We start from the raw sequence: 13,769 nt of genomic DNA, 5'->3' as shown, positions 1-13,769 counted from the left end.
AAGGCCTGTCCCTCATTGTGAAGATGTGCCTGTACCTGTGTTTACCATAAATAACAGTCATCATGATGATTTTTTGGCTCTCTCCACACCATTGGAACACCAAATTTGAAGCTTTTTCTTTGTCCTTTGCTCCATTTTCGTAATAATTCGATACATGCTTTGCACACTATGTGTGGTGCCCAAAACTTGTCTTGGTCCCCAAGCATAACCCCAAAATAGGCAAAATACACTTTTTTTACGAAGTCTGTTATGTTTCTTCTATGTTTTGGCAGTGTGTATTCACCACAAATGTAACAGAATGAGTCTGGATCGTTAAGACAACTTCTTCTTGATGAGTTCATGCTTTTCACTGGAAAACAGACAACAACATAAAGTTAGTGCAAAAATCAAGCTATGAACAAACTTTTAGAACACTAATTAACACAAAACTATATTGAGAACTGCTCAGTTCAAGTACTAATCCAAAGAAATTAATGAGATGATGCGTCGCATTTACCAACAAGTGCTATAAATAAGATACCAAAAATCTCAAAAACTTGAGCCAATCTGGCAAAACTGATGACATATTCAGAATCAGCACCCCAAAAATACCCTAAATTCGATGAAATATCTTTGGCACCAAAAATGCTGTTGACCAGTGTTATTGATGTCTTACCTCACAGTAGCAACTCTATTCTAGATACGAATGATGTGGGCGTGTGCGTGCTATGCGGAGTGGGCGTGGATAAGTGGAGTGGGCGTGGCTTGATACATACATACATACATACATACATACATACATACACACACACACACCTTTCTATATATATAGATTATTCTGTATATATAATGTGTGTGTGTGCACTGATTATTTTCTGGCTGATATTTCTGTTTTGTTTCTGTTATTATTATGTTTTTCATTTTTATAATAAAAGATCTACAGGATGTAACTCAGTATCAGTGCACGATCAGTAATGTAATGTAGGGACACAGTGATAATGAACAACAGACAACTACAAAAGTAGTTACAGCACAAATTATGATTTTAATGATTAAGCTCAGATCCATTTGCATGAAGCTCATTTTTGGGATGTATTGTGGCCACCAGCATCCAAAGTGGACATAACTGACATCACTGACAACACTCAAACTGGACATCATTGAGAGCGGTGTCATCTTCACGGCCTAGTGCTTTCTCCACTCTTGTTCTGATACCACAGATGCCCAATCGACAAATTCCACTCCATTTTCCAAACTCTCCCCAGTAGCCATTGTGTCCTTCTACATTACTGTTATCTGAACATCCCATCTTGACGCTGTTAGCTGCGGTGTCATCTCCATCACCCTGTGGTTTCTCAACTCTCAAGGCAAACCGTATGTAATTTCCTCTGGGACACCATGAAATGGGTGTCCAGTCCCCCCAACTGTGGAGAAAGAGTTTGGTTTAGATGGTTGTCTATCATCTGCTCATCATCTACACTTTTTCTTCAGTTAACTATAGTGACGAGATTGGAAACCCTTTGCCCTGTTCTGTGTTTTACTTTATGTTACACAATGTATTTTCCCATGTCTAAGTCTTACTGCACATCATTTAGTATTTCCTACTTGTTCAGTGTCTGAATAAAGCTGATCTTTACTAGAGATGAGCAAACTTATTTGGAAAATGTTTGCAAATCTCAAATTCGACCCAAATGTTGCTCATTCGGATTCGTGTTCAGATTCCCAAGCATTTTTCCTAAAAATCTGTAAAAGTCGGTCAAAGTTTGGTAAATGACCAAGTTCACTAAGGGTCTTTCAAACGTCAGTGTTTCCGGTAGTAGCACGTGCCATAAAACATCCTGCACACGTGCACACTGATGTCACACGGATGATGTCCCTGTGTCATGAGTGTGACATGTACCGGCGCCTGGGAATCAGAGGTACTGTTCGTGCTGTTCTCCGGCAACGGGTGCTGAAGAAGACACCTCATATCATTGTTCCCTGCTCGCCCTGCGATCAGGGCTAGCAGGGGACAATATTGAGAGTTGCATTCAACTGTTGACAGGGAGAGCAGGAGTGGCTGATGGGAGTATTCATCAGCTGGCGCCTGCGCTCTAAATAATTAAAAAAAAAAACAGCATGGGTTCCCCTGTATTTTTGATAACCAGCCAGGCAAAACTCACAGCTGCGGGCTGCAACCATCAGCAGTAAGCCCCTACACCGTATGTTTTAATTATTTAAGTAAATAAAAGAAACGGCATGGGGTCCCCCCATTTTTGACAACCAGCCAATCTAATGCAGACAGCTGGGAGCTGGTATACCCAGGCGGGTAAGGGGCCATGGATATTGCCCTCCCCCCCAGCCTAAAAATAGCAGCACACAGCCGCCCAGGAAGGGCACATCTATTAGATGTGCCAATCCTGGTGCTTTGCCCGTCTTTTCCCACTTGTTCTGTGGCGGTGGCAAGTGGGGTTCATATTTGTGGGGTTGATGTCACCTTTGTATTGTCAGTTGACATCAAGTCCACGGATTAGTAATGGTGAGGCGTTTATAAGACACCTATCCATTACTAACCCCATAGTCATATTGTATAAACACACAAACCCAGAATAAAGTCCTTTAAAGGAAATCTGTCACCCCAAAATTCGCCTATAAACTAAGGCCACCGGCATCAGGGGCTTAGCTACAGCATTCTGTAATGCTGTAGATAAGCCCCCGATGTCACCTGAGAGATAAGAAAAACAGGTTATCTTATACTCACCCAGGGGCGACCCCGATGCAGTCCAGTCCAATGGGCATCGCGGTCCAGGTCCGGCGCCTCCCATCTTCATACGATGACGTCCTCTATCTTTGCTTCCTGCCGCGGCTCCTGCCCAGGCGTACTTTATCTGCCCTGTTGAGGGCAGAGCAAAGTACTGCAGTGCGCAGGTGCTGGGAAAGGTCAGAGAGGCCCGACACCTGCGCACTGCAATACTTTGCGCTGCCCTTAACAGGGCAGACAAAGTACGCCTGCGCAGGAGCCGCGGCAGGAAGCCAAGAAGAGGACGTCATCGTATGAAGATGGGAGGCGCTGGACCCGGACCACGATGCCCATCGGACCGGACCGCATCGGAACCACCCCTGGGTGAGTGTAATATAACCTGTTTTTCTTATCTTTCAGGTGACATTACAGAATGCTGTAGACAAACCCCTGATGCCGGTGGCCTTAGCTTATAGGCGAATTTTGGGGTAACAGATTCCCTTTAATTGAATGAATGACACAGACTCCTCTAATCTAAATTAACCCACACTCTAGTCATCGCACAGTGCACAGAAGCCATGATCTCTTGTAACAGAATTAACAACAATAACCCCATTGTCATATTGTATAAAAAAAACACAGACACCCAGAATAAACTCCTTTAATTAAAATAATGACACAGACTCCTTTAATGAATCTAAATTAAACCATACTCTCATCATCGACCAGTCCACAGAAGTCAATGTCTCCTGTAACAGAATTGAAATAATATACAACAATATTCCTCACCTTTCTGCAGAGATGATAATCCACTTTGTCCCTCAATGGGTCTAGGTCTGCTACATCTAGGTGGCAAGCTGCATGGTAGCATGATGCGACCATACAGCCTGTCAACCAACAGACACTGAGCAGCGTTTGCTATCGCTGCTTAGTATCTCTTGGTGATGAACTCATATGCCCTGAATGACGCCATTGCGAGGAGTGAGAAAGTTCTCACTCTCACAGTACTGTCAGAAAGTTCCTGGGAGTTCAAAGCCAATAAACTCAGTTCTCCACACTGATGTCAGCACGAGTGCCGTGGGAAAAGTTGTAACGGCGCTCGCACTAACGTCAGTGAATTGAACTGAATTCATTGGCGGTGAACTCCCAGGAACTTTCTCATTCTCGCAGTGATGTCAATCAGGTCATAGAACTTCACCATGAGATACTGAGCAGTTGTAGCACACATTGCTCAGTGTCTCTGCTGGATGGCAGTCTTTATATTCGCATCATGCAACAATGCAGCCTGGCATCTAAATGAAGCATAGCTAGACCTGGGTCAAATGGATTATTATCTTCTCTGCAGACAGGTGAGGAATATTGTTGCTTATTATTTCAATTCTGTTACAGGAGACATTGACTTCTGTGAACTGGTCGATGATGAGAGTATGGTTTAATTTAGATTCATTAAAGGAGTCTGTGTCATTTCAATTAAAGGAGTTTATTCTGGGTGTCTGTGTTTTTTTTTTATACAATATGACATTGGGGTTAATAATGGGGGTGTCTTATAGATGCCTTTCCATTACTAACCTCTGGGCTTGATGTCACCTGCAATACAAAGGTGACATCAACCCCCTTAACTATCACTCCACTTGCCACAGCTACAGGGCAAGTGGGAAGAGCGAGTGCCAGATTTGGCTCATCTTAGGGATGCACCATTTCTGGGGTGGCTGAGAGCTGATGTTTTAGTCTGGGAGGGCCCAATATCCATGGCCCCTTCCTAGGCTTTTAATATCAGCCCACAGATGTCTGCTTTAGCTTGACTGGTTGTCAAAAATGGGGAGGACCCCACCCCGTTCTTTTAATTATTTGTTTAAATAATTAGAAAATTGGAGTGGGACCCCTCTATTCTTGATAACCGGCCTTGCTAATGCAGACAGCCGAGGGATGCAGCCCGCAGCTGCCAGTTTTGCCTGTCTGGTTATAAAAAAAAACAGGGAAACCTGCGTCATTTTTAAAATTTATTTATAGTGCAGGCGCCAGCTGATGAATACTCCCATCAGTGGCGCCTGCTCTAGTTCTTATCAGCGGCAGCAGGCATATGCTGATGGGAGCAGTAATCACATCAGCCAACGCCTGTGACTGGAGGTAAACTGCGAATTCACGCTGTCATCTTACAAATCGGCAATGACAACCACAGGGGTCTCTGGCAGATCCCGGGTTGTCATGCCAACCCATCGGCGCCCCGCAGTCATGTGACAGGGGTGCCAATGGGTGTAGTTTGTGACGCTCTTCTGGAGCTTGCATGGTAAATTCCGCCGTCGGAACTCGACAGCGGTATTTAACATGTTACTAGCCGCAGGTAGATCGCATTTCTACCTGTGGCTGTTAGGGGCACATGACAGCTGATCAGATCATCTGTCATGTCTTGAAAAGGTGTAGAAGGGGAGAGATGTGGCTTTTGACATTCGGTTACATTCGTCAAACCGTTCATCGAACAAGTCAGCAAGCATTTAAATGTTCGCCGAACCAAACGTCAAAAGGTTTGATCATCTCTATTCTTTTTATGAGTATGTTACATTCATAATATAAAATGCAACAACAGATAGGATTGGAATAAAGTAACTTATATAAGAACCTACCGTCCAACTGTAGAAGTAATTGTGCCGACAACATCTGTGCTTGTACAGTAAGTACAATATAGCTGTATTCCATTCAGGGCCGTGTCATCTCCTTTAGATCCAAGTGGTGTTTCTATCTGAAAACAAACAAACAGTGCATTTCATATCAGCACATAAGGTTATATTACATTAGATATCACATAATGGTTAAGGATCTCTTGATTCTTAAGGTACCGTCACACTAAACGATATCGCTAGCGATCCGTGACGTTGCAGCGTCCTCGCTAGCGATATCGTTTAGTTTGACACGCAGCAGCGATCAGGATCCTGCTGTGATGTCGCTGGTCGCTGAATAAAGTCCAGAACTTTATTTGGTCGTCCGATCGCCGTGTATCGTTGTGTTTGACACCAAAAGCAACGATACCAGCGATGTTTTACACTGGTAACCAGGGTAAACATCGGGTTACCAAGCGCAGGGCCGCGCTTAGTAACCCGATGTTTACCCTGGTTACCAGCGTAAAAGTAAAAAAAAACAAACAGTACATACTCACCCAGCGTCCCCCAGCTTCTGCTTCCTGACACTGACTGAGCGCCGGCCCTAAAGTGAAAGTGAAAGCCGCTGTGCTGTTAGGGCCGGAGCTCAGTCAGTGTCAGGAAGCAGAAGCTGGGGGACGCTGGGTGAGTATGTACTGTTTGTTTTTTTTTACTTTTACGCTGGTAACCAGGGTAAACATCGGGTTACTAAGCGCGGCCCTGCGCTTAGCAACCCGATGTTTACCCTGGTTATCCGGGGACCTCGGCATCGTTGGTCGCTGGAGAGCTCTCTGTGTGACAGCTCTCCAGCGACCACACAGCGACGCTGCAGCGATCGGCATCGTTGTCGCTATCGCTGCAGCGTCGCTTAATGTGACGGTACCTTTAGTTGAGCAACAAAATATGTAGAAATAAGGCAGTGCACAATCATTCTGGTTATAAAGAAGTCTCATTATCAGCGGTTTTACACTTAGCTGCAAGTGACACTCAACTGATAACTCATCACCTCCGTAATCTGACCCTGGTTTGTCCCTGCCTGACCACTGAAGTTGGCACCCTAAGTATAGGAATGGTGCCCCCAATCAACATCGACTTACCCTGAATGTCCTTAACTGCGCCCTCCCTAAAAACAATGTGCAACATGAGAACAATAATAACTATAAAGTGAAATACATAAATATCTGAGAAAAAGGCACAGGCCTAAGAATGTGTTCACGCAGAGACACAGGAAAGACAGAAGAAAATAAGTAGAACCACACAACAAACGGTATACGTGGATGGTCTTCCAGACCAAGCTTAGAAAAAAGAAAAGGGTACTGGGGAGGAAGACACACAAACAAACCATAAGAAAAAGAAAGAAAAGACAAAAGAAACATCAGCAGTTGAACAGAGACCAAACTGGCTGTGGCTCAGCAGAAGAGAAAACCAACCATGCAGCCAGAGGTCACCGGACCGAGTCCTGGATCTGAAGCATGACACTAGGGCTGGACTTGAATTACTGTATCTTGAGATTTTAGCTTGTAAAGCAGTTAATGTTTTATAAGATTGTGAGTATATGGAATAAAACCATATCATACCAGGATGAGGATGGGGCCATGCTTACCAGGATAGAGATGGGGGCCCTGCATGCCAGTATAGGGATAAGGGAGCCATGCATACCAGTATGGAAAATATTAAGTATAGAATTGACCACAGTTTTTGCTTCAATTTTTTTAAATTTCCTCTTCTAAAATCTAGATGCGTCTTATGGTCTGGTGCATCTTATAGTCTGAAAAATACACTAATCATTAACTTGTCTATTACCCCATGTTACTGTGTATTGCAGACTATCTGTATTTTAGGCACTGTACAGTTATAGATTCTGAAATGCTCCTGTTATTGCATCTTAGGGTACCATCACACATTGAAATTTTCATCGCTACGACGTTACGATTTGTGACGTTCTAGCGATATCGGTACGATATCGCTGTGTCTGACACGCTACTGCGATCAGACACCCTGCTGAGAATCGTACGTCGTAGCACATCGTTTGGAACTTTCTTTCGTCGCTTGATCACCCGCTGACATCGCTGGATCGTTGTGTGTGACAGCGAACCAGCGATGTCTTCGCTTGTAACCAGGGTAAACATCGGGTAACTAAGCGCAGGGCCGCGCTTAGTAACCCGATGTTTACCCTGGTTACAAGCGTAAACGTAAAAAAACAAACCGTACATACTCACCCGTCGGTGTCCTTCAGGTCCCTTGCCGTCTGCTTCCTGCTCTGAGTGCCGGCCGGAAAGTGAGAGCAGATCACAGCGGTGCTGCGATCTGCTCTCACTGTACGGCTGCCGTGATTGCAACGTGTGACCGCAGTCTACGACGCTGGAGCGATGATTATACGACGCTGCGACGTCACGAATCGTGCCGTCGCAGCGATGAAAATTTCAATGTGTGACGGTACCCTTATAGTTTCACCCTTTCCTGTCACATCTACAATCAATAAACGAAGGTTACAACTTTACAGACTCTTTTTTTCTTAAAGAAGGCGGGGGGTTTAGCTGCCTGTCTGATTACACACCATGCTAACGTGCATGAGGACAGCATACCCATACTTTCTGGATGCCATCTATCTTCTTGACTGATGGACTTGCCACCAACTTCTGCTAATAAACAGATTCCCCACAAATATCAATGAGTGTCTCAAAACCCAGGTACCTTTAGGCTCAATCCACTGGCTGAGGTGAAAGGAGGACATCGCTGTACATCTCCCCAGTCTCCCCATCTGCCGCCGTTATCAACTGAAATAAAGTCTCCATAGGTCAATGTAGCTTGAATCAGTAATGATGCTACAACTGAGAACAACATCTTCTGCTCTGAAATGTCAGCTCAATGTCACAGAGGTAGCGGAAAGTCAAGCTGTCATGCCCTGGTCTGAATTTATAGCCTGGATTTAGCTTCCGTTTTTTTTTCTTCTTCTGGACAGCCTCTTATCGTAAATACTCTTTTCTTTGTAGAAGTCTATCTAGTAGTCTTACTATATATTGACTTAGATTAAGTTGTGTATAAAAGTAATACTTTACTAGGAAAGGAAAAAGGAAATGAGGAAGAAGCGGTAAGTACACAGTCTTTTAGATTATGTGCTTAGGTCACATAATAGCAAAACAGCAAGCTATACAAATGCAATAAAAGATGTGGAAGGAAGGAGACCAAAGACAAGTAAAAAAAAAACACAAAGAGTTGAAGTCATCAAATAATACAAAAGATTGTTTTCTGATACATAGGAGTCATACAAAGCAGCTGCAAAGAGTGTCTATCACTGTAGAGGACATGACAAGTGCACACATCGCCCCAAGAGACCCTCGACCTTGATTGGTACTATGTAAGATGTGGAAAAATTAAACACTCTGGTTTCCACTGCAGATCACAAGTGATTGCTGGAAGTCTTAGCAGTGAGTTATCCTGTGATCATAGAATCATAGAATGTTAGAGGTGGAAGGGACCTCCAGGGTCATCTTGTCCAACCCCCTGCTCAATGCAGGACTCACTAAACCATTCCAGACAGATGTCTGTCCAGCCTCTACTTAAAGACTTCCATTAAAGGAGAACTCACCACCTCTCGTGGCAGCCTGTTCCACTCATTGATCACCCTGTCAAAAAGATTTTCCTAATATCTAATCTGTATCTTCTCCCTTCAGTTTCATTCCATTGCTAATTGTGTTCCCATGTGCAAATGAGAATAATGATGATCCCTCTACACTGTGACATCCCTTCAGATATTTGTAGACAGCTATTAAGTCTCCTCTTAGCCTTCTTTTTTTGCAAGCTAAACATTCCCAGATCCTTTATCCGTACCTTGTAGGACATACTTTGCAGTCCGTTCACCATCCTGGTCGCTTTTCTCTGAACTTGCAACAGTTTTTCAATAACTTTTTTAAAATGTGGCTCCCAGAACTGGACACAGTATTCCAGATGAGGCCTGACCAAGGAGGAGTAGAGGGGGATAATGACTTCACGTGATCTAGACTCTATGCTTCTTTTAATACATTGTAGAACTGTGTTTACCATTTTTGCTGCTGCATCGCACTGTTGACTCATGCAGCTTGCAATCTATTAGTATAGCCAAGACTTTTTCACATGTGCTGTTGCTTAGTTCTATTCCTCCCATTCTGTAGATGTAATTTTTGCTTTTCTTGTCCAGATGTAGAATCTTCAATTTTTCCCTATTAAATACTGTTCTATTAGTCGCTGCCCATCGTTGAAGCTTATCTAGGTCCTTCTGAATAATTCCTCTGTCTTCTCTAGTGTTAGCTATCTCTCCTAGCTTTGCACCGTCTGCAAATTTGGTTAGTATTCTTATTGGAAACCTCCATTGTAAGGCAAGATCCCACCTAAAACCATTGTATGATTGGTGCATTAACTGGATCATCCTCTGATAGGCCCAATACACTGTTGAGCAATCACACCTGTCACCAATGCGAGATTTGACAAAAATACTACAGTGATTGACAGGGAAGAATGGCGAAGGCACAAGTTAGGTTCATTACAAGCAGCTATACCGGAGAAGAAGGGCAGAATTATTTTAGGTGGCTTATTGAATTGTTGCCATAATCAGTCTGTAAAATGTGATGGATCAGTACTACTTATATGAAAAGGGCAATAGATCCAGTATCTCATGGAAATTCACGTGAGACACCTTGTATGATTGAATCCAATTTGGGATCTAAGAAGCCCCATCAGACACAGACCCTTCATCATGTAATGGAGAGACACAGATCTGATTTGTTTAATTAACTGTTTACATGGCAGAATATTTCTGATGGAAAAGAGATGATTAGTGAAGAGTGAATTTATTTGAGTAGAAATTGAATGCTCCTCACATTTTACAAAAATTCAGATTCTCCAGAATCCCTTTTTTTTTTTTGCAATTCACTTCGCACCTTTCAGCAAACTTCATGAATTTTCGATGAACCGTAGAGGGATGGAAAAGGGAAAGCAAAAAATAGTCAACTCGCCCCTCTGTCCCGTAATCCAGTGTCTGGACCTAAATGCTGCCCGGCCTTGGTGCAGAGTAGAACAGGCCAAAGAGGATGCTGCAAGATATGGAAAGGAGGAATAAAGAGCACTTGCTGCGTGTAGGGCCCTACGGAAGCCATGGAGTCAGCTCTTCTGATCAACAGCTTGCCATGTGTGCTCCTATCCTGATCGTATAGCTCGGCTCAAAAGCCACCTGAGAATTAAGGTGTTTGGCTTTACATCCGTGTCTGAACTTCTCTCGGCTTTGACCCTGCTTGGCGACTGTTCCTGCCTCTGGTTTCCTCTCATGGACAGCAGTCCTTCCATGGACACAAGCCACTGTACCCCTTGTAAGACCAGAACCCTGTACAGGGTTTAATTGGTGAAGGCTGTGGTTCCTCTAGAATCTACTAGACGGAGTAGCTTGTGCCACGTCTGTCTAAGGTAGACTGTTGGAGCCTGTGGTCTCTGACAGAGGTAACAGTTGGCATTTGCCACTACTTCGACTTCACCTGGTTGTTCACCACTGCTGTCAGATTTACTTAGCTCTGATATTAAGGCCATGTGAGCCTCCAGACCTACTCAGTTCTGCTTGTCACTGCGCTTTGTTACATTGACTTTTGCTGCCTCCTTACAATCCAAGCTCTATCCATCACTGGGCTCTGCTACATTGCCACAGCTCTGCTGCGATGTTGGGCTCTGCTACATTGACTCCTGAAATACCCAGTTCTCCTAATCACTGGGATCTCCTTCATTGTCACAGGGTGCTTCCTGTAATGGTCAATGCCCCTACATCACTGCACTCTGCTACATCACTGCACTCTGCTACATCACTGCATTCTGGAACACCAAAAAAGGAAAGACCAAAAATTCCAATGAAGTGGTCAATAAACTTTATTATAATGATAATAAATACATATTACCTAGATGGGGCAGATGATCCAGGGTGTGGTGGGTGCATGGGTCATCTGTCCCGTCTAGGTAATACGTGTGATTTTCAGTGTTATCTAGGTTTGCTCAATGAGCAATGTTGACACCTGATTAGTCATGGTGTTTTTTGGTGTTACAATGCCATCCCTCGCCTTATGGAGCTCCTGCCTGACACTGTGCTAATGCATGGATTGCTCTCTAGTGGATCATTAATGGCTACATGAATTGTAACTGTGACTTGTGATATATATTCTACATTATATCCTGTTCGCTATCTTAAACTTTGCACTACTCTTCTTATTGTGATCCCCCGGAAGAAGGCATATAGCGCCGAAACGCGCGTTGGGGACGGTGGCATCACAGAACTCCAGCACCCACTCAGGTATTTTACTTATATCTACTTAATACCTCATTGGTTCCAGTCTGCTCTCAACTTTAGGGGTGGTTTACAGCCTCTCTTACACATCCTCGTCATTTGTTAAAAATGCACTATTATTTGGAGCCTGAGAGTGTTCTTTCACTATAGCTTTTGCATGATTGGGTTCTGGTTTCTGTGGTGCCATCTACTATTGGTTCACTTTGTCATATCCCTATTTTACCTTTTTGTTGTGGTATAGTGTTTTCAATAAACTTTTTGCTATTTCTATATTTGTTGTGGTGTTTCAGCTTTTATATGATTGTCAATTAATTTCTGGCACCTTCAGTGATTCTTTCTGCACCATCCTTTGAAATTCTTGGGGTGCAGGCCTTGTGTGTTTGATTGATTGTGATATATATGCAGTATAACAGCTACAGGTTTCTCACATATACGTATATATTATATACTTTATATTTTATATATTTTTTCAGTCCTCTTTTTTGTCATACATAACTATATATTTATAGTGCTTTGGAACAAAGCACTATACTGTTATTCCACCGTGGTAAACTTCTTATTATAGTGCTTTGGAACAAAGCACTATACTGTTATTCCACCGTGGTAAACTTCTTATTATTCTTATTATTCAGTCCGCACGTAATGCGGCCCGAACCGCTAAACTCACAGACTCCAGTGAGGTGTCATTTCGAAGCCAGCGTCCCCAAGAGGTGTGCTAAGTATTTTTCGTGCCGATCGGATTTGTAGTTTTTGCGCAATTTGTGTTTGAAAAAAGTCTTTCAATGCGTTTCAATAGGGAAATTGTCCCATACGTTTATAATGGGCTGGTTTCTGAGGCAATTTCTAAAAATAACTGCCACCTGGCTGATTAGCTCATTGATATGCGCAGTCAGACACAGTTACTATGCCAACTCCTATGAACTCTACATCAGCTCACCAGGTCACAAGTTTTGTCAGATAATATCAGCTCTTAAAGTGACAGTACAGCACAATTCCAAACCACTATCCGTAGTCTTATGATTATTAGATGGTGGCCCGATTCTAACTCATCGGGTATTCTAGAATATGTATGTCCACGTAGTATATTGCACAGCCACGCAGTATACAGTGCAGAGCCGTGCAGTACACAGCGCAGAGCCGCGCAGTACACAGCGCAGAGCCGCGCAGTACACAGCGCAGAGCCGCGCAGTACACAGCGCAGAGCCGCGCAGTATAAAGCGCAGAGCCGCGCAGTACACAGCGCAGAGCCGCGCAGTATAAAGCGCAGAGCCGCGCAGTATAAAGCGCAGAGCCGTGCAGTATAAAGCGCAGAGCCGTGCAGTACACAGCGCAGAGCCGCGCAGTACACAGCGCAGAGCCGTGCAGTACACAGCGCAGAGCCGTGCAGTATAAAGCGCAGAGCCGTGCAGTACACAGCGCAGAGCCGCGCAGTACACAGCGCAGAGCCGCGCAGTACACAGCGCAGAGCCGCGCAGTACACAGCGCAGAGCCATGCAGTACACAGCGCAAAGCCGCGCAGTATAAAGCGCAGAGCCGCGCAGTACACAGCGCAGAGCCGCGCAGTACACAGCGCAGAGCCGCGCAGTACACAGCGCAGAGCCACGCAGTATAAAGCGGAGAGCCGCGTAGTACACAGCGCAGAGCCACGCAGTACACAGCACAGAGCCGCGCAGTACACAGCGCAGAGCCACGCAGTACACAGCGCAGAGCCGAGCAGTACACAGCGCAGAGCCGCGCAGTACACAGCGCAGAGCCGCGCAGTACACAGCACAGAGCCGCGTAGTACACAGCGCAGAGCCGAGCAGTACACAGCGCAGAGCCGCGCAGTACACAGCGCAGAGCCGCGCAGTACACAGCACAGAGCCGCGTAGTACACAGCGCAGAGCTGAGCAGTACACAGCGCAGAACCGCGCAGTACACAGCACAGAGCCACGCAGTACACAGCGCAGAGCCGCGCAGTACACAGCGCAGAGCCGCGCAGTATAAAGCGGAGAGCCGCGCAGTACACAGTGCAGAGCCGAGCAGTACACAGCGCAGAGCTGCGCAATACACAGCGCAGAGCCGCGCAGTACACAGCGCAGAGCCGCGCAGTACACAGCGCAGAGCCGCGCAGTACACAGCGCAGAGCCGCGCAGTACAC

At 44.9% G+C, this 13,769-nt stretch overlaps 1 protein-coding gene across 1 annotated transcript; it reads right to left on the bottom strand.

Moving 5' to 3' along the window:
* Positions 1-1,016: 1,016 nt before the first annotated feature.
* On the bottom strand, positions 1,017-10,650 carry LOC143774765 (vitelline membrane outer layer protein 1 homolog). Its single transcript, XM_077262528.1, has 3 exons — positions 10,564-10,650; positions 5,320-5,435; positions 1,017-1,403 (listed from the first exon to the last, which is right to left on the bottom strand). The coding sequence occupies exons 1-3, from the start codon at positions 10,648-10,650 to the stop codon at positions 1,112-1,114; spliced, it is 495 nt and encodes a 164-aa protein (XP_077118643.1). The 3' UTR covers positions 1,017-1,111.
* Between the last annotated feature and the right edge of the window lie 3,119 nt (positions 10,651-13,769).

This window comes from Ranitomeya variabilis, chromosome 5 (genome assembly GCF_051348905.1).
Source record: "Ranitomeya variabilis isolate aRanVar5 chromosome 5, aRanVar5.hap1, whole genome shotgun sequence".
Classification (NCBI taxonomy): Eukaryota; Metazoa; Chordata; class Amphibia; order Anura; family Dendrobatidae; genus Ranitomeya; species Ranitomeya variabilis.
The sequence above is the reverse complement of the archived record's forward strand: the minus strand, read 5'-3'. Positions and strand labels throughout refer to the sequence as shown.